The following is a 21,875-nucleotide window of genomic DNA, read 5'->3' as shown; positions in this document are numbered from 1 at the left end:
TGTCTGGTGTATTGCCTTGACAGTGTGAGCAGTTGTTGGAAGATGTAAAGCCCATCTTGAACATCCGATGACCTGTATAGTGCACTCTATGAAGTATTTTGTATTGTATTAATTGCAGACTGGGATTTTTAATTAATTTGAAAGTTTTTAAGCAAATCTGAGACCAGAAGTTTTGGTCTAGGTTGACTGATAAATCTGCTTCCCACTTTGCAGTAGGAAGGGATATTGATTCATCTAATTTAGAAAGTGTTCTGTATATTTTAGATAATAATTTGGGGGATTTAAGAGTAAAAAAATGTGCCGCACTTAGTGGTGTTTGTAATTCAACTTGACTGAGGTTAAATTTCTTTTTTACTATGGATTTAATTTGTTGATATTCTAAAAACCTTGTCTTGTTGATCCCATATTGTTCAACTAGTCTGTCAAATGGAATAAATTCTGTTCCCTCTAATATATGTTCTAAGTATTTAATTCCTTTACAACTCCATTCTGGGAAATTAATCATATTATTGTTTTGTAATATGTCAGGGTTATTCCAGATAGGTGTACGTTTGCATGGGATTAATGAAGACTCCGTTATTTTTAGAAACTCCCACCATGCTGTTAGAGAAAAGCTGATGTTGATACTTTTAAAGCATTCATGTCTTTTGATGTTTGAGCTAATAAATGATAGGTCTGAAATCTCTAGATCCTTGCATAGTGCCTGTTCAACATCTAGCCAGGGCTCAACTAAGAAGGTATGTTTTAACCATTCTGAGATGAACTGAAGCCTGTTGGCTAAGAAGTATTGGTGAAAATTAGGTAGATCTAATCCTCCTCTATCCTTGGTTCTTTGTAGCGTTTTTAAGCTAATACGCGGGGGTTTATCTTTCCAAAGGAATTTGGAAATATATGAATCCAGAGATCTGAACCAATCTTCCACTGGTTGGAATTTGAGTGAATTTAACTTTATAGACAGAACTCATTTAATCAAAGGTTTACCTGCGTGCTGAGCTGTTGGAGTGATGAAAAGTTCTGCATGAAGCAGTCAGTCTGATGATAGATGAGCTGGTGGAGGGTAAATATCTCTAACCACACCCTGTGAAAAACAGCAGTCAAACTGGTTTGACCACAGAGCTGTGGTCATTTGTTTGAGCAGGGATCAGCTGATCCCTGCTCAAACAAATGACCTTCTCATTTGTTTGTGTTTCTCTACACGCTGCTGAGTAAAGAAATGTTTATGTTTTTCATATTTTAGATTATGACCTCAACCAGTGATCAAACCAGGCAATGTGTCTTTGTGTGGGTCACAGCACTGACTGTAAACCAGCTGATTTAAGTATAGATCACACTTGTATTCACAGCAGAGCACAAAGTCTTTACACACTGCTCCTTCTGCAGGAGAGAACTGTAAAGGAACTTTTAAATAAGTGCACGTATCGTATAATGTTTGTATCCCATGACAATAATATTTCATTAAGGCAAAAAATATTTGGACGGATCTTTTACTGCATATGTGCTCTGATCCGTCACTCTTTCATATCTGCTCACATATATTAATGCCTCTCAGGACAATAATACATGTAAATCTATGAGAGCTACACTCTCTGATGACATCAGTATTTAATAGAATATTATTCTATAACCATGAACGTCTTTTTCCATATGGCTTCTGTCCATTGATTCTTTAATTCTTCTCACAGATTTATTACTTTTATCAGCTGGATTTGAAATGATCGTAGTCATTAGATGATATGACAAATGAAATGATTCGACTGAAACAGCAGTTAAATAACCTTTAACATTAGAGTTGTAAGTCTGAGTGTTAAGAGAGCTTCAGGCTCACATTTCCATGGCTTATCTCACTGATATAATGAATGAATACGTGAGTGTTTGCTGTATCAGGCACATCTTCTCAGACACTATATTGCAGTATTATTGGACACTAACAGATACCCGAAGAAAACACAATTAGAAAATCTGTTTCAGCAGGTGAAAATAATTACAGCATCCTCATTTTAAGGACTTTGTTATTTCTGATAGAACTTCCTGATTTCCCAGCAGGCCTCTACAGTTCTGTTTGTATTTACTATTAGGATATAATGAGTTTTAGCCTTTTTGAGCTTCATTCCTGCTTTGATTTCCCTGCTTGTGTTTCTAGGACTCACAGCCACTGCCGTTTGTTAGCATTTGCCTTTTGTCTGGTTGGTTCTGCAGCACCTGCTTGTTTGTGTGGAACTAGAAGCCCCAGAGGTGCTCAGCCCTGTTGTCCTCATCCACCTTTGTTGAGTCTCCCATCAGCACTTGGGTGCTCCCAGTCCATATGTGACACAGATGTTCTTCTACACTATCCCAGCCACTTGGTGGTGCCTCTCAGTGTATGCTGTCCTAGCTTGCATTTTACATCCTGTTTATTTGTCCTGGATAGTCTCCAGGGCACCTTTGCATCTTTGGTCCTGGTGCCTTGGTAGACTCCTGCCTCTGTGGATCAGAAAATCTGTGCTGTCTTTTTACTTGACGTTAGCCACTTCTTCTATTTTCCATCCATTTTGGAGCCTGGTCTTCCATGATAGTTCCTCCTGCAGTTCCTTATCACCATCTGTCTGCAGTGGACTGAGGCATTTTAGGAGCAGTAGATCTAAGTTAAGGTTAATGAGGGAGTCAGTTAATTAGGTTAACTCATAAAATTTTATGAGTTAAAAAGGGGGAGCTGTTAAAGAATAAATATATATTCTTAGTGCTTATTTTCTGATTATATTGTTTTATGTACTTTAATAATAAAGGCCTGTATAAAGAAAGGCCAGCTTTGACTCATAAACCAAGTGCTCAGCCAGACTAATATACAGGAAGTGCAGAGCTGCAGAGGCAATATATTAAGAACAGGAAACCAGACAGAAAAAGCAGAACTACGTCACACACACACACACACTGTTGAAAACACGCAGTTCTTTGAATCTTTGGGCTGAAGGAAGGACAATACTCGGTGTATATATGCTCAATCAACAATCATTTATTTCGGTACACATCACAATAAGAGCATTACAACGTCCGGACGGGAGAGATGCTACCAGAGGGTCAGGCACATGTCTCAAAATGGTGACGGGTTGCTCAGCTTTTTATAGTCTCTAGTGGCCCCCAGCTAGTCGTAAAAGCCAAAACATCACATTTTTTCTCTGTTACAGCGCCTAAGTTATGACCTCGGCAGTTGTTTCTCTGCTTTCTGTAAGGTGGGGGTGTGGAATGTGGTCTGTCTATCTCCCCTGTCTTTAGACACAGAGTCTCCTGCTTACAACCTTCTCTTCATGATTCAACAATTAAGCATGTCAAGAAAACAGTGTAACACATTCCCAGCAGATCAAGGATACAGAGTGATGCACATTTATCTAATGAACTAATATGTGAATATGTTCTGTTAACTCAAAAGTATAATGAGAACTAAACTACATACAGATCACACACTCTATTTTAAAGGGTATAATATGATCTACAGCAGTATTCTAATTCAACTACTTTGATTACATATATAAGGTAACATATAATAACAGAATAATATCACAATACCCTCTTTTGATCTCTCATTAAAGAGATCACTAATAACAAGCACTTCAGCGTTGCAAGGTCCAGGTTTTCTTGATCCTGAGGCCCTCTGTCCCCCTTTAACGGGTGGACCATATGGGGGATGACCTCTGTGTTCACGCAGTTCAGATGCAAGCAAAGTTAGATTTACAACCATAACAGCAGTTACAGATGACACTCCCATCACTCCCCATTTTCCCACAGCTTTATTTTGGTGCTCCAGTTTTCCACTCCCATTTTAATGCCCCCTTATACCTTTCAAATGTACTTAGACTAGAACCTCTGTCTAAAGAGCTTTTAACCTTTATTTTTATTGCTGCAGCTACCAGTGCCTTCCAGTTGGGTGATTCTCAGCTTCTTTCTTCGACCTCCGGGGTTAGACCACCCTTTAGTCATTGCACAGTTCTGGGGATTATTCTGTCCCGATTTCAAACAAGGATCTGTGTGTTTTGGGGTCACCGCCGTGTCCCCCTTTTTGCCAAGAGCCTCTCGAACCTCGTTGGTCTGGTGTTCCTGGTTTTCGCCAACCCCTTCATGGTTATTGCTGTGTTTGTGGGATCCATCTTCTCCAGGAGCCCAAACGTCATGACACTTGACCCCAGTTGCTGTCTCGGCAGTCCCTACATCTGTCTCTGCTGTGAAGGGTCCTCACATCTCCGTGTCCCCGTCTGGTGTCTGTTCCTTTCTCTGCAAGAGACAGAAAACCAAAACACCTCTCTCCCTAGCCTTGATAATCTAATATTGTTATCCATTGTTGTTCTAATGATTCAAATTTGGTTTAAAATATTATGTTCAGGACTTATTCTAATTCTAATCATAATCTATGTGTGTGTAAAAGAAATCAAAAATTAGTGAACCCTTTCTAAGTCTAACACATTATCAGCTTAAGTTTTACCATAGCTAATTTATTAAACACAAAAATAAACTCATAGAAATTTTCATATCACCATTGTTTGATGTTCAAACTCAACTCCCCCTTTTTGACACACTCCCATGTGTCAATTCATTGGAGTTAGACAATTAAAAGAGAAGGTTAGTGACATCATATCTCAGAAAGTATCAGAAATTCTTCTCTCGAGTACCGTTGCTCCAGCCTTGTCATCCCTGAGGATCTTCGATCCCGAAAATGTCCCTTCTCCTCATGTAATAAAGTCTGTCATCCTTCCATGCCCTGGTAACTGGTCCATCCAGAGCTGTAACATTTTGAAATGTACATACAACAAGCCAAACCACACCTTGGTCACACCAACCCTTTTCTGCCCCGAAGATGTCCAATGCCATTCTAGTATGGACTGTCAAAAGTGGCTTTAACGCTGACTATCCTGACAATCCATTTTATAACGTTTCCTGGTCAGATTTGCCAATCTCTGCACCAGGGTTGTAATAGTTTTGCAATTTTCATCAGTTTTTATTTTTATTTAGCTTCGACTTCAGATTTTCAATTTTATATCAGTTTTAATTAGTTTTTACCAATTCTTTGCTAGTTTAGTGTAGTTTTTATTTTCTGAAAATCCTTAATTTCAATTTAGTTTTATTTGTGTTTTGCAAAAATTAAGTGTAACAAAATCCCAGTTCCATCATATCAGTCATGCTCTTCTGGTTATCCTTGGGTGTTGAGACTAATAACTATTAACTCTTGCCGCACCGTGTGGTCCTAATTTTGGTTCAAGTGAATTGATAACCTTTTGAAGGCGATTGTTTCACACCTTTATTTAGATGTCCCAGTCCTGTTGTCTCGGGATCCATCACGCTGCCTTATCTGGGGTTAGCTGTTTTCTGGGGATGCGGGTTGAGTGGGTGAGCTCTTCAAGGAGGGGGAGTGTGCTCCCCCTGATGACCCAGTATTTCATTTTTGCACACTGTAGTACCCATTTTAGTTTTTGCTTGTAGCTCGCATACTCTACTTGCCACTCCTCTAATTCCTGATGTTTCTTAGAGAGGGCAACAGTACCTTTAAAATTATATCACATGTGTGGGGGTGTGGCCTTGCCAATTGTTTTGCCCACCTTTTCAAAATGGCTGGCGTGCCCACAAGCATATTTCATGGAAAAAGAAAGGTAAGCTTGATATTTACATTTAAAATGTTTTGTTAAACTCAGATTTTTATTTTATTCTTTTTTTGCAAGTACCCCTCCTCGGTGGCGAGAAACTGTTGGTGTGGTCAAGTGGGTGCTCTGGAAACAAACGCTCAGGACAGAACAGTTATCAGTCATGTACTTCCTACAAATTTTGCATATGTTTTATTTCATATTGATCCTCTGAGTGTAATGGTACATTTTAATTTGAATTTATCCAAACTAAACACAATATTTTCTTTATTTACTTTGCTCTTGTTCTTTTGCAGTACCACATCCTATCAAATGTCCCTGTCGATTATATTCTACATTTAATAACTTACTATTTCAAGTGAGAACCTAAATCACGTGGACCAATGTTTATTATTGCATATCTCTATTCTGAATGTGGCCAGTCATTCATAGGTATTGTTCAATTTTGGCGATTTTCCTCTATAAAATTTAATTGACTTTTTTACAGTGGCCTGCTATGGTTAATAATAACATATTCCAGTCATGAGTGATATCAATAGTTATCTCCACTGTAGCATTTGGCATTCCCAATAATATAACATGATACCTTAATCAAAACACAGCTAATATAGCACAGTTTTCTTAATGCAAACATCAGTAACTCAAAATCAGCAACCACAGTGTTAAGTCTGCAGTTCATACTTATGTGAAGCTAGAGTCTCCTCCTCCAGTCTCTCTTATCCTCCTGCTCCTGAAAAAACAAAACAAAACAAAGCGAAGCATCCACCCTTCTCTTGTCGGCTGGGTGAATTGTTTATGAATTGTTTATTGGCATTTACTAATCCTAAAGTGGGTGCAGTCATTGTCTCAGTATCAAGTCAGTCAAAGCTTTTAGTCGTCAGTCCATCACAGTCCATTCGCATGCATACCTCCATACACATTCATACCAGATGTTGCTGATAATGGAGTCTCCCGCGCAACCTATTCGAGCCTCCATCACCAGCAAGATGACGTCATCATTTTAAAGGAAAACAATTCCTTGTTGTTTTTTGGGCCGGATTGACTCGGTGCAATCCTTTTAGATCCGTGTTCCCTATAAGTGAATTTCTCCCAAGCCAATTACAATCATGGAGAAGCACACTTTGCAACTGTTTACAGTAATAATATTTTATAGCGCTTTAAATTTCAATCTTTCAGGCCTTGTTTAAAGAGCTGATTGTTAAATCATGAACTCACAAAATATCAACATATCACCACCGGTGGATCACACCTCTCAGATGTTTTTTCTCCAGTGCACTGTAACAAAAACGAAAACAGACATAACCAACAAAATACTACTAAAATAACACAAACTAGGGCCCGTTGCAGACATGTCCAAGCATAAAACTATCCCTCTCTCGCTTACGAGAAAGAACACAAGCCAAAGCTCACTGATAAAATCAAGCTAGCGCTAAACAAAACCAAACAATCAACCAGAAATTCACAGGAACATTTTGCTTCCTGCCGGGACAATATTGTGTGGGAATGAGAACCTCAGGTGCCGTAACACCTTTTGTTCCTCCTTGTATTAAAACTCAATCACAGAAAATGCCGTACTCCGACCTAAAACTTACACTATTAATTCATCATTTTCACTCTGTGCCACTGTTCCTCATCAGGGCTGTGTGAAGCACAGCAAAGAATTCAGTCAAGGCCTTGAGCCATAAACAGACATCACGCACAGACATTGTTTTCATAACCAAACTTTTTTAGACCTTATTCCTAACATCTACATAAATGCCCTCTGGGTGACATATAACACATTCTAAGTATTTAATGGTAATCAATGGAAATCAATGGCTCCTCATAAAAATTATGCATTGGGATGTTTGTGTGCAGCATTTTGCATATCAGCATAAGCAAAGCATTCTTCATTGCATCAGCGTGTATGTGTGTGTGCGTGTGGATCACTCTTTATTGCACAAGCGTGTGCATGTGTATGTGTGTGCATCACTTCTCAGTGAATCAACATTCCCGTGTGTGTGTGTGTGTGTGTGTGTGTGTGTGTGTGTGTGTCATTTCTCACTCACTCAACGAGTGCACGTGTTCATGTGTGTATTTCACTTCATTCTGAATCTGTGTGTTTGGAGACGTGTGTGTGTGTGTGTGTGTGTGTGTGTGTGTGTGTGTGTGTGTGTGTGGGTGTTTGTGTTCATCACTTTCCTGTTCTGGTGTTCTGGGTAAACCACGGCCTGAAGCGTGCCCTGGGGTCCTGCCCCCCTCCTTTTTCAGTTTGTTTGCGACCATTGCTGCTGCTGCTGCTCAAAATTCAGTCCGTCCTGGTTCTGACCCCAATTGGGGCAGTCCTTTCTCCAGTGTCGATGTTCACCGCAGGTGAAACCTGCATCTTCTTCTGTGTTTTTGTCCATTCTGAGGTGCCTTCTGACCTCAGTTACTCCTCTTGTCTCGGTCACGCCCTTTTTCGCCACCCGATCATCCGTGTTGGTCCATCACTGTCCTGCACAGTGTGAATGCAAAATTATCAAGGTCAGCATTCTTTCGCTCGGCCTTACTTTTCATTCGGGCTTGGCGGGCGTCTCGTCACAGCTCTGTCAGCTGACGCAGTCTGGGAATTTTTCCCCCGTGTAGTGAAACGGGCCTTAGGTTTAGTGCTCTCCGTCTCGGCTGCATGAGATCACATTCCTGCAGGTCTGTTGACATTCTCAGGTCGTTGTTGTGGGTCCAGCTGTTGCAGCATTTGGTCAGTGTCACGTATGGGGGAGAGCAGGAGTCCAGTCAGCCTCGGCTTTCAGGGCCGGCAAAGCAGCCTGTAATTAAATATGTATAGAAAAAACAAAAACAAAACAAAACAAAAACAAACAAAAAACAAAAACAAACGAACAGGAAAATGTTGTTGTGTTGGCTGTGTTATTCAGAGGGGAGGCAACGGGGCCAGGCCCTGTGTCAGCCTTCTCTCCCCCTTTTTTTGTTTTTTGTCTCCCGATATAATCAACTCCTAACCCACCAAGTTGACAGGACAACACCGGTATATGTTAAAATTCTTAAGATCATGTTTAAAAGCCCAAAAAAGGAACTTTCTTTCATTCAGTAATCACTTTTATTAATCAATCAACAGAAAACATGTCACAATTTGAATCTTTTAACCACTAAATTTGTTGTGTCTTGCCTGGTTGGTTAGACCAGTGTTCCTTTTTTTTTTTGTTAAATTGTTGTCCTGCAACCCAGAGGGTTTCTTTGTCAGTAATGTATAGACTTCATCATTTAAGTATGTTAATTTTTCTTTAACCTTGCTGGAAAATCTTCACGTGTTCATGAGTGTAAGCTGTTTCTTCATTGCGTGTATGTGCATTTGTATAAAAGCAGGTTAATTTTATCTTTTCTCAAACTAGGCGTTACCTTAAATGGAGCCTTTCTCTCAGATTTCTCTGCTTGTGTGTGTTTTTGTTTCACCTTTTTGTTGTGATGCTCCGGACGCCTTCCCAACCTCCACAAGTCCGTTGGCCCCAATTTTATGTGTTAAAACTTCTCTTAATTTCTCCTCTAATTCTCTCCTTGCTGCTGTCTTTTTCACAGCTGCTGATTCGTGCTGGGTGTGGTTCCCATTACCTATAATTTTGCTTCGGCCGCTGTGCTTGTGGGGGCAGTTGGTCCAGGTCCGCAGCTTCCTGTATTAACACACTAAGAGATTTATTTAATTTCATTTTCATCACTTTTAAACCGATAAGCAGGCAACACGCCTACCTTGACAGCGTAAACTGTACGCCAGTCTCCCAACACATTCCTCTCTGTACTCCTCCATAATTCTCCACTGCACACCTCTTACTATCTCTCCTTTTTATTTTTATTACACCACAGAGTAATACACCCAATTATGCCCGTCTATCTCCATGTGGCTCCAAATTCCCTCTTTATTTTAATTTCACACTCGTCAGGGGACAGGCACACAACAATTTCAACCACTGAAACGAGGAATTCAACCTTTTTATATTTCTTTACTAATCTAGACTCAACGTTTGTTCGTAAAATGTGTCTTGTTCTAGTCCGGAAATAAATGTGAACCCGTGATTACACGGTCGTTCCAGTGTTATTTCCGTGGCTATGCGGGGGCCCTCACCTCCCCAAGTCACCACCTCAGCACCCGGACAACGCCGGTCCTGGCCACGCGTCCACGGACAGGAGGGTCGCTACTCCATAGGCAAAGTTCCACAGGTACACTAGGCATCAACCTTTGATCCTAAAATGTGTATTTGCTCTAATGTCCTCCTAATCAAACACATTAACCGTCACTGTCACTGTGTTCACGCTTCACACTCCACACAAAACACACTCAGAGCGCGCCTCACTCACACTCTCACTCAGTGCGCGCTTCACCCACAAGACAGCACCCAGAGCGCGCCTCGCCGCTTCACACACACTCTCTCACCCAGAGCGCGCTTTGACACTCACACACAACACTTTTCCTCAGCGGGAATTTTACACAGAAACCTCTGAGCTCAACTATTAGATCTTCTTAAAGCACACTGCACCATAGGCCAAAATACCCTTTTCTCTGCGCTTATGACCGCCACAACGGAGCAAAGTCGCATCATAAAAGTGATGCTTGCATCCCCGAAGTTATACCAGACATCATAAACCAGGTTTTGCTCTATGTACTTCTTGGCAAGTAAAATTTTACTTTGTTTTATGACCGCAGCCCTTAAAAAAAAAACTCGACTGACGCCACAAACCACCGTCAAACCTCTGTTCAATGTACTAAAATTAGCACCAACCACTACTGCACTTCACGGCCGCATATCACCGGAACACGGCCGTATCATAAACCAAACCTACGGACGTGTTTCGCTCTCGCGTTGCCAGTGTTTAACCGCACCGTGAAGCCAGCATCTGCTTTTCCTTAAATCAACTTCTATTTCATAGCCGGCAAGAGCCAGGACGTAACCGACACCATAAACAAACTTCAAACCTCGACTTCAATGTACTGAACTAATGGCCGCGTCTTCAGAAGAAATTCTAACGTATTATTGCTACAGAAGCCAGTATTAGACAAAATTAAATGTGGAAGGTAAAGTGGCTGCAATCTAGACCAACGTAGTATGTTATTAGTATCTCGGTAGAAGCAGATTACTGCAATCTAGACCAACGTAGTATGTTATTAGTATCTCGGTAGAAGCAGTTTATTTAACACACTGGAATTCAGCCTCAACTTATGTTGTTAGTATCTTGCGCCAAAAACCAGACACCGACAAATTTACTGTGAAAATACATGTGACTCAGCGAACAGATTAATTTGGAAAGCCCAATATGCACATTTGGTATTTATAATACAACAGGCTGTGCTTACCTTTTTATTTTTGGACCGGTCCTCTGTTCACCTCGCCTCACGATCTCACCAAAGGTCAAATCTACACCTCCTCAGCACACCAAAGATCCGGGTCACACGGCACCAAGTTGTTGAAAACACGCAGTTCTTTGAATCTTTGGGCTGAAGGAAGGACAATACTCGGTGTATATATGCTCAATCAACAATCATTTATTTCGGTACACATCACAATAAGAGCATTACAACGTCCGGACGGGAGAGATGCTACCAGAGGGTCAGGCACATGTCTCAAAATGGTGACGGGTTGCTCAGCTTTTTATAGTCTCTAGTGGCCCCCAGCTAGTCGTAAAAGCCAAAACATCACATTTTTTCTCTGTTACAGCGCCTAAGTTATGACCTCGGCAGTTGTTTCTCTGCTTTCTGTAAGGTGGGGGTGTGGAATGTGGTCTGTCTATCTCCCCTGTCTTTAGACACAGAGTCTCCTGCTTACAACCTTCTCTTCATGATTCAACAATTAAGCATGTCAAGAAAACAGTGTAACACATTCCCAGCAGATCAAGGATACAGAGTGATGCACATTTATCTAATGAACTAATATGTGAATATGTTCTGTTAACTCAAAAGTATAATGAGAACTAAACTACATACAGATCACACACTCTATTTTAAAGGGTATAATATGATCTACAGCAGTATTCTAATTCAACTACTTTGATTACATATATAAGGTAACATATAATAACAGAATAATATCACAACACACACACACACACACACACACACACACACACACCCACACACACACACCAAGTCAGGTCAGGAGGAGTTGTGTAAAGGACCAAAATAACACCTATATGATACACATTTTGGCTTCTAATGCTAGAGATCTACAACTGGCATTTGAGCTGTGCAGGGGTCTCTCTCTTCCGGAAGATGATTGAATAAAAAGAAATATAAATGTTTTAACAAACTATGAGTCGGTTTTCTCTGTTCTATCATGGGGACAAAAGAATCGGGGTTAATATTTGGTGTTTCCGCCCGGTTCTTCGTGTGACAGAAAGAACAAATGTGGCCGAAGGTTGGATCTGATATGAGGCGAACAGAAGACCGGTCTAAAGAGATTTAAAGGTAGGCACAAACCTGTTCAAAAAGCAAATTTGTGCAGATTGGCTGAATTTTAAATTATCTGTTTGCTGAGTGGATGATCTTAACTATCAAATTGGATTAAGATTAAGGAACTGACCTCACAGCCCATTGTTCCTTCAGTGGGCTGGTTTCAGTCATTATGCAAATGTACTGTTTATAAGATTGAAACCTGCAGTCAGCTGAGACTGAAGACGTCACCTGGATGATGATAAAACGTTTCTCCCACAAAACGCTACGTCCAGAATCAACTTTTGGAGATAAGTGCTTAAAGTTTTAAAAACATGTTGCGTGTTATCCTGTCCCTGTAGGTGGGGCAGACCGAGTGGAGGTGGACGCAGGAGCAGACAGAGGCGAGGAGACGGAACTTGAGTCGCAAACCAAAAGCGAGCCTTTATTGTGGCTGAAACATAAATACAACTCAAACGAAGGCAAACATGGGAGAGAGCTAACTGAAAACCTACACTGGGAAAAACTGAGAAAAGTGAGCCAACAGAGACAATACAGAGGAACTATGATAACTATGAATGCATGAAAGGAGGAAACACAGATGACACAACGCTGAACACAGGAAGACTGAGGACTTAAATACACACGAGGTGATCAGGAGAAGTGGCGACACATGAGGACACAGCTGACTCAAATGAAACATAATGACAACACAGGGGAGAGTAACACTGGACACAATAATATGAGACACGGACCTTCAAAGTAAAACAGGAAGTATAACCACCACAGACTAGACACTGAACTAAACCTAAGAACAAACTATTAACCAGGAAAACACAGGATTTTTGCTTCAGCACCCCCAAAATGATTCAAAGCACCCCCAAAATGGGCTAAAATCGCCCCTGGTGAAGACAAGAAAATATGGTTGAAATATGCTGTCTCTTTATAGTCCCTGTCATGACTCTCTCAGCAGCATTTTTGATCCATTAATATTAAACAATTATTGATGCAGCGGATTGAGATGAAACTTGGCACAGAGGTACAGTAGGTGTCCAGGAGGAGGATTGTGTTGAAAGTTGGACATCAACTACCAAGACTGATTTTTAATGAATTTTTGAATATGCAACCAGACTTTCCCGATGGCTGTATTGGGCTGTCCCAAAGCGTTGTACGCGAGGGCGTGCATGTGTGAGTGCGCGCGCGCGTGTACTTGTGCGCGGGTCTATGCTTTTGATCGGGAAATAAGGAGAAAAGGCGCTGCCGTAAAGGGCGGTGTGGAAGCGCAAAAAACTTAATGCGGCTGAAAAGAGGCGGCTGGCTTGACTGCGGTCCTGCTTGAGAGGAGGCGTTTCCACAGGCATGCTTCCGGGAGCAAAGAAGTGAGTTTACAGGAGATAAACAGTCCTATCGTGTTACTATCGATCCGATACCAATACGAGCGTTGGCACTGGTACGATCGACGTTTGGATGACTCCGCCCACCACGAATACAAGGCTGCACTACTGCTGCATTCTGCACTCATCATCGCTCCACCATCGTCACACGCAGGTAGACCTCCACCACTGTATCAAACTTTCTGTCTGCAAAATTAAATTCACTCAAATTTCAGCCTGTGGTGTTTTTTTTTCACCTTTCCTTAATCTGAACACATCAGTGCTACAGTTTTTGTTGGGTTTCTTTGTTTTGGTTTTTGAGTTTGTGAGCTGTGAATCTCTGCAGTCATACTTGACTCTACATAGACGACTTCCGCGATCGGTCAAAGAAAACACCTGCACACCTGTTACGGATCTAGATGCACCTGAAGGATGAATATGAAGCTTTTCACACAACAATGAGAGTGACGCTAACCATGGGGCTCTTATTACTGTAGCAAAATCTTGCGCGTTTGTAGTAATGTTTATAAATGTGTAGAGAAACACAAGTAATAAGCACTAACTGATTGTCCTTGGACTGACCCTGCACACATAGGATTTCCAACTGTTAAATTATTAAATAAGGGACACACTGGCATACCAGAAGCACAATGCACAACCAGCTCAGCATAGTGTAAATATGCACTGTGACATTGCAGGTAACGGTCAATATGTGACAATTGGTCACATATATGACGAACCAGTTTTGCTCATTTTACAGGATGTCCCGGTTAAAACGGGACAGTTGGAAACCCTAGTGTCATATCAAACATTGTTTCTTTTGAAATAACTTGAAACTATTTATTAATCAAGTGAAAATCTTCAGATTTCTGGTCAGCTCCCTGGGGGGGGGGGTCACAGTACGCATAAAGTACCTTTCCATCACATCAGGAGGCTCACCTGTATGGAGGGCCAGGAGTGGTGTATTAAATTAAATAGTTAATTAAATGTGTCAGTAATTAATTAAAATGTGAAAAAATAAATAATTAAATGTTTCAATAATTAATCATTATAAAATTAAATGTATATAATTAAATTCATTAAATAACATTGGAAATAAATAATTTAAATGTTTTAAATGACATGAATGAGCATTTAATTCATTAAATAAATTTAAATAATGAATTAATTCCAAATTTAATATGTTAATGAAACATAAAGGCGTATTTAATTAATTTTGTCACTCCTTGCAATCCATACACACTGGGGTAACCACATGTATCAGGTCAAACGCACAGATTCATGGTCCCATGCTCTCTGGTCTCCATTTAAATATAAAGTCTGAGTTAGGACTGAGTTTCTGCTCCACTGATCAGTTTCTGGAAGAAATCAAAGATCAGCTGTTTAAATTCAGAGTGTCATGTTTGATTTGTTTCATACTTTCTTTGCCTGTGAGTCTGAAAATGTGACAGAGCAGCTGGAAACAAAGACGAAGAAATTTTCAAGATTATATGGTGATGAAGGATTTATGATATCATCTGTATTCAGAGATAAGAGTGCAGTGATTCTAACTGCTTTTTCTTTTATTTAAGGGTCCACATGGGGGCTGTACATGCTTCAGTTAAACATGATCTGACCAATGACACTGCTGCAGCAGTAGAAAAGATTCAAAGATATTCAAAAGAACCAAATAATATTCCACTAAAAATCGCCATCACAGGAGAATCTAAATCTGGTAAATCCACCTTTGTTAGTGCCTTAAGAGGCATAAAGAGCATTGGTGATGAAGATGAGGGCGCTGCACCCACTGGTGTTGTGGAAACCACCTCAGAGGTCACAGAGTACCTCCATCCAAACTATCCCAATGTTACTTTATGGGATCTTCCTGGAATCGGCACCACCAAGTTTCCAGCTAAGAAGTACCTGGAGCTTGTTGGATTTGAGAACTTTGACGTCTTCATCATCGTCTCAGCTGATCGCTTCAGAGAAAATGACGTGAAACTTGCAAAGGAGATTCAGAAGATGAAGAAAAAGTTCTACTTTGTTCGCTCAAAGATCGACAACAACATACGTGATGAGGAAAGAAAGAGAGACTTCAGTAAAGAGGGGACTCTTAGAAAAATCAGAGACGACTCTGTTCAAGGTGAGTTTCTTATCTAATCATTTTTACCAAAGTAATATCACTTTGTGAATTTACTATTTAAAAATATTCAGAACTTAGTTTGATTTTTTTCCCCCTCATGTTAGCATGTATTTTCTGTAAAACAGGACTCAGATGTAGACATCAAGTCTTCACATGTTTTCCTGGTGTGCAGCTTTGAGCCTCACTATTATGAATTCTCTAAATTAGTGGGTCAGCGACCCTCTTAGGGACATTCCCAATAAGGCATAACAATCTGGGACTCTCCATCAATTTGCCCTGAAAAGGCTTCTCAGATGAAACATCTTCAAGAAACCTAAAGAAGTCCATACCCTTTTCTTACCAAGCTCCTTAGAGTACCATGACCTGGATGACTGAGAACCTTCACAGAACTCTGTCTTACCTTGTATTTGTTTAAATAATTTTTTTTTTCATTCTCTCTTCTTTATACCTCAGTGCAAACAAGTGTGAACATCATTCTTTGTTTATTAAGTTAGTAAAGTTAAACTCTGAGCCTTTTTTGTTTTTTATCTTTTATAACACAGGTCTTCAGAAAGAAGGTTTTGAGTCTCCACAGGTCTTCCTGGTGTCCAGCTTTGAGCCTCACATTTATGAATTCTCTGAATTACAACAGACCTTAGAGAGAGAACTTCCTGCACACCAGAGTGATGCTCTGCTGCGTGCCATGTCCAACATCAACCAGGAGATTATCAACAAGAAGAAAGATTTTCAGTCCAGAATAAAATACTACTCTACTCTGTCTGCAGCTGGAGCAGCTGTTCCAGTTCCTGAGCTGTCTGTTAATGTTGATGACAGCATGATGCTTTCAGTTGTCACAGATTATGTAACTGGGTTTGGTCTTGATAAGCAGTCTCTGAAGAAACTTGCTGCCAGCTCAGGTGTGTCATATGATGATTTGTGTGCTGTCATCAAGTCAGAACTGGCTAAAATACCTGCAGAGTTCTTCATGAAAACGTTTATCTCAGTTCAAGGTAAAGCTGCATTAATGGAAGCAGGGAAAGTATCCAGAAATTCTTTCCTATTTGTAACTGCAGCATCAATGAGCCTCTCTTTTACAACAACCTACTTCACTCTGAGTTATTTCCTTAACCAGCTTGCTGATGATGCTCAGAGGGTGTTTAACAGAGCTCTGGGTGTGAACATATCAGTGTGATTACTATAAAGTAAAGTAGCTACTAGTTACATTTTAAGCTGCAGTGTGCAAACAAGCTTTGATATTTTTTTTAAACAATTACAGAATCATTCACTGATTTCAATTTGACTGATTTCAGTGAACAGCATCCTGGTACAGCTGATCTGTGTACCAGATGCCTCAGCAAGACTCATTTCCTCTCATCAGAGCAGAAACAACATAGTAACTGTTTTCCCCTCATCACATTAATACAGAAACAAGTGTGATCTTATTTTTCATAAACTGTGTACTGTGGAGAAGAGCTACTGGATTGATGCTATGATGCTTTTTAATTATTTGGTTAATTTTTAATGTCAACATTTTGTGCAAATCAGATCAAATAATGAAACTGGTTTTGCTATATTATATCACCATGCCGTATCTTCCACCATAATAAATACTGAGTTATGCAGAATGTATGATGTCATGTGATAAGCAGAGAAACTGCTCTGTGGTGTTTGTGTTGACTGTATATTGTGTTCACTGCCCTCCAGTGGTCGAAGTGAGGAGCTACAACAATAATAATACAGTTATGAACTCTGTTTATCACCATCATTCTCTTATTATTAATAAAGTGCAGCATTAGCATTATTTATGACCCTTAAAAAACAGATTCCAATGTACTAAACAACACATTATAACACCGGGTGAGTTATTCTAGTCTCTGTATATGTGTAGTAGACAAAATATTAGAAACACTGGTGAGCACCTAAACACCGAGCTTCATCATGATTGGGTTAAAAGTAAAACACAAACGTCCCCACACCAATTTCTTAATTTGTCAGAATGCATGTGGATAATACAAATCTATAACAACTGAAAACTAAACTGAATGACTTTAAGAGCTTGTTCAGAAAATGATTTAAGTCATTTTTCACTGTTAAAAATTTGTCACCCTGCAGAGCCAGCACCCATATACGGGAACCAATGTGGGTGAGAGGACTCGCCCAGCTCAAACTGCTGCAAGGCCATCCAGGTGTCTTTCCTGCCTCTGATATGGAAATGGTGGTCCTGAGAGCAGGTGCAGTTTATGTCTGCCACACCTGTTCCCTTCTAGATAATTTACCAGTTTAGCAGTTAATTACAGGGTTCATTTTAGTGGCCTGGACAGTCGGCCCCAAGAGGCTTATATTTTAAAATGCTGGAGTAACATCTAAGAGCTATTTACACTACAACTAATACTATTAAGTTAAAAACTGAATGTTCACAATTTAGACCTTAATAGCAGGATATTTTATTAAAGCAGTTTAGCAAACCAGAATAAAAAATGATAATAAAGCAAAATGATTATAATAAACTTGAATTATACTTAACTAACCTACTCTGAGCTAATGCTGATTTTATTCACATCGTTGGAGAGAAAAGGCACACTAGATCTGAAACTGTCAACAGTGAAACTCTTAGAGCCATTCTTCAGTGTTTTTTTATTTAACCAGGAAGATCCCATTGATCCCCTTTTTCAAGGGATATCTGGTCAAGATAGGCAGCAGCACAGTTACAAAAATTATACAGTTAAACACAGGCAGCAACAGAACACATGCAAAATAAAAAAATAAAAATAAAATTCAATTAAAATGATAATCTATTTGAAACTGTCACGGTTTGCGATGCAAGCCGTGTGGGAATTATTGAAGGACCCAAGATGCAGACACTTCTGGTGTGAGTGAGCTTTATTGAGGAGAATGACATACAACAAAAGGCGAGGGTGGCGAAAACAGAACTGACAAAACCTAAACAGGGAAATCTAAGCATAAAACATATCTGAAACCTTAAGATACGAACGGAGATGCAGGGGAACCACACAGACGAAACAACAACGAACAGTAGAAAATAGAGGGCTTAAATACACACAGGGCAATCAGGGACTGGGAGACAGGAGGGAGACACAGCTGGGGGAAATCAGAGCTGACGATACTGAGGGAAGTAAAACAGAATACAATAACCTGAGACACTGACCTTCAAAATAAAACAGGGACTGACACATGCAAAGACACAGACTGAGAAACTCAGACTTTACACAGAGGAACACATATGCAGGAATGACTAAACACCAAACTGAGGAAGAACAGAACCAAAGAGCTTGAAAACCACAACCAACATCACAATAATAGAAAACACAAAACACTGGGTCAAAAGACAGTTGCATGTTATGGACTTGGCCTAGTTTTGAATTAAAATCACTTAATGAAATGAATTCAGTCATTTTCCAGTTGTTCTGCAGTTCTCTCCAAGCCAAGGGTACAGTGGGGCAAAAAAGTATTTAGTCAGCCACCGATTGTGCAAGTTCCCCCACTTAAAATGATGACAGAGGTCAGTAATTTGCACCAGAGGTACACGTCAACTGTGAGAGACAGAATGTGAAATAAAAATCCATGAATTCACATGGTAGGATTTGTAAAGAATTTATCCGTAAATCAGGGTGGCAAATAAGTATTTGGTCACCTCAAACATGGAAAATCTCTGGCTCTCACAGACCTGTAACGTCTTCTGTAAGAAGCTTTTCTGTCCCCCACTCGTTACCTGTATGAATGGCACCTGTTTGAACTCATCATCTGTATAAAAGACACCTGTCCACAGCCTCAAACAGTCAGACTCCAAACTCCGCCATGGCCAAGACCAAAGAGCTCTCGAAGGACACCAGGAAAAGTATTGTAGACCTGCACCGGACTGGGAAGAGTGAATCTACAATAGGCAAGCAGCTTGCTGTGAAGAAATCAACTGTGGGAGCAATCATCAGAAAATGGAAGACATACAAGACCACTGATAATCTCCCACGATCTGGGGCTCCACGCAAGATCTCATCCCGTGGGGTCAAAATGATCATGAGAACGGTGAGCAAAGATCCCAGAACCACACGGGGGGACCTGGTGAATGACCTGCAGAGAGCTGGGACCAAAGTAACAAAGGTCACCATCAGTAACACACTAAAACGGCAGGGAATCAAATCCCGCAGTGCCAGACGTGTTCCGCTGCTGAAGCCAGTGCATGTCCAGGCCCGTCTGAAGTTTGCCAGAGAGCACATGGATGATACAGCAGAGGATTGGGAGAATGTCATGTGGTCAGATGAAACCAAAGTAGAACTTTTTGGTATAAACTCAACTCGTCGTGTTTGGAGGACGAAGAATACTGAGTTGCATCCCAAGAACACCATACCTACTGTGAAGCATGGGGGTGGAAACATCATGCTATGGGGCTGTTTTTCTGCCAAGGGGACAGGACGACTGATCCGTGTTAAGGACAGAATGAATGGGGCCATGTATCGTGAGATTTTGAGCCAAAACCTCCTTCCATCAGTGAGAACTTTGAAGATGAAACGCGGCTGGGTCTTCCAACATGACAATGATCCAAAACACACCGCCCGGGCAACAAAGGAGTGGCTCCGTAAGAAGCATTTGAAAGTCCTGGAGTGGCCTAGCCAGTCTCCAGACCTCAACCCCATAGAAAATCTGTGGCGGGAGTTGAAAGTCCGTGTTGCTCGGCGACAGCTCCAAAACATCACTGCTCTCGAGAAGATCTGCATGGAGGAATGGGCCAAAATACCAGCTACTGTGTGTGCAAACCTGGTAAAGACCTATAGTAAACGTTTGACCTCTGTTATTGCCAACAAAGGTTATGTTACAAAGTATTGAGTTGTATTTTTGTTATTGACCAAATACTTATTTGCCACCCTGATTTACGAATAAATTCTTTACAAATCCTACCATGTGGATTCATGGATTTTTTTTTCACATTCTGTCTCTCACAGTTGACGTGTACCTCTGGTGCAAATTACTGACCTCTGTCATCATTTTAGGTGGGGGAACTTGCACAATCGGTGGCTGACTAAATACTTTTTTGCCCCACTGTACTAAACCTGTAATGCTGCACATGTTTCATGCTGTACATGCTCATACCTTTTTTTTTACCATCACATGTAAAAATGTTGTAGCAACAACTTCTTTGTATTAAAAGAAAAACAGAACTTATTTTGAAAATAAAATCTCAGTTTTAACTTCAGTTTCTTCATGAGTTTCTTTACATGTGGTTTGAAGGTGAGCGAGTCATCAATCAAGATACTCAGATATTTATATGTGTAAACCAATGATTCTACGATTATTACCCTCAAGAGGGGTTACTGAAGGAATGTGTGTTCATCTCGCAGGAGACAACAGAGAAGAAACCTGAAACTCTTTGTCATGGTCCTGAGGCTGAGGACTCAGTGTTTTGTGTATCTTTATGCTTTTGTTCATTCCGAGTGTGTATTTTGTTGTGATTTTGCCATTTGTTAGGTTTCTGTTCTTTGCCTGCCTGCTCCCACTTCTCTGTGTTCCCTCTGTCTGTCCATGGTGTTATTGAGTCTGCCTGTCAAGTTCAGTGTCCTGTCTGGTTCTCTGTGTCTGTTAGTTTCCTGTTTTATTCTGAAAGTTAATGTCTTATGTCAGTGTGTTCAGTTTTACCTCTCCCCTGTTTCGTTAGCCTAATTGCTCCCAGCTGTGTCTCCCCTCTGTGCTCTGTTCAGGTCCCTGCGTTTTTGTTGCAAAACAGTCTGTGTGTTTCCGGTTTTACTTTGTAGGTCTGCTTCTCATCATGTCCATTAGTGTCAGCTGTGTCCACCCCTGCATGTCATCTCCTCATTACCTAGCGTGTATTTATAGTGTGTGTTGGCTTCTGTTCATCGTTGGATCGTCTGTGTTTCTCGGTGTATCGACGTCTCTCTGCATTCTCAGCTCTTGGTTCATGCTTAGGTTTGTCATTTAGTTTTTCCAGTCTAGGTTTTTTTCAGTCATTTGTCTTTTCTCACTGCCTGTTCGGTCGCTCCTCTTCTGTAAATAAATCATCGCTCTCATCACCAGTCCACTGCCTGCATTTTGGGTCCTTTTTCTCCTACACCACACGGCTCACCCCGCCAGCCGTGACAGTACGATCCGACCACTATGGACCCAGCAGCAGTCAACCCGCCCGAGCAGTCGGACCCCGGGACATCAGAGTGGCCGACTGTGGTGAGTAAAAAGGATAACAGCTCCGATTTGAACTTTGAGACTTTTTCTTCTGGGGTTGTTCGGGGTGTGTCAGTGGGAGCTAATTCGCAAAGCTTACCTACCTTCGTGGTAACCGATCTCTCCCAGGTTGGCATTTTTAAGACTTCAGCGAAAGCAAAGGGCTGTTGTTCTTCTGTTTCTTCTGAACCTGTTAAACCCATGTCAGCTAACCCAGGGTC

At 40.8% G+C, this 21,875-nt stretch overlaps 1 protein-coding gene across 1 annotated transcript; it reads left to right on the top strand.

Annotated features, from left to right (window-relative positions):
- The first annotated feature begins 14,945 nt into the window (after positions 1-14,945).
- LOC146611815 (interferon-inducible GTPase 5-like) lies at positions 14,946-16,660 on the top strand. Its single transcript, XM_085343535.1, has 2 exons — positions 14,946-15,489; positions 16,032-16,660. Exons 1-2 carry the CDS (start codon positions 14,946-14,948, stop codon positions 16,658-16,660), a joined length of 1,173 nt encoding a protein of 390 aa, XP_085199661.1.
- Positions 16,661-21,875: the final 5,215 nt, after the last annotated feature.

Source organism: Diplotaxodon limnothrissa, linkage group LG19 (genome assembly GCF_057381915.1).
Source record: "Diplotaxodon limnothrissa isolate DT_005_m linkage group LG19, D_limnothrissa_male_GT1.1, whole genome shotgun sequence".
Lineage (NCBI taxonomy): Eukaryota > Metazoa > Chordata > Actinopteri > Cichliformes > Cichlidae > Diplotaxodon > Diplotaxodon limnothrissa.
Note: the sequence above shows the minus strand (reverse complement) of the source record. Positions and strands in the feature narration are given on the sequence as shown.

Bases quoted from the DNA above. Each gene is read 5' to 3' on its own strand.
- LOC146611815 (XM_085343535.1), top strand. From the start codon at position 14,946: ATGGGGGCTGTACATGCTTCAGTTAAACATGATCTGACCAATGACACT. The intron at 15,490-16,031 runs GTGAGTTTCTTA...TTTATAACACAG, and splicing joins CAGAGACGACTCTGTTCAAG to GTCTTCAGAAAGAAGGTTTT.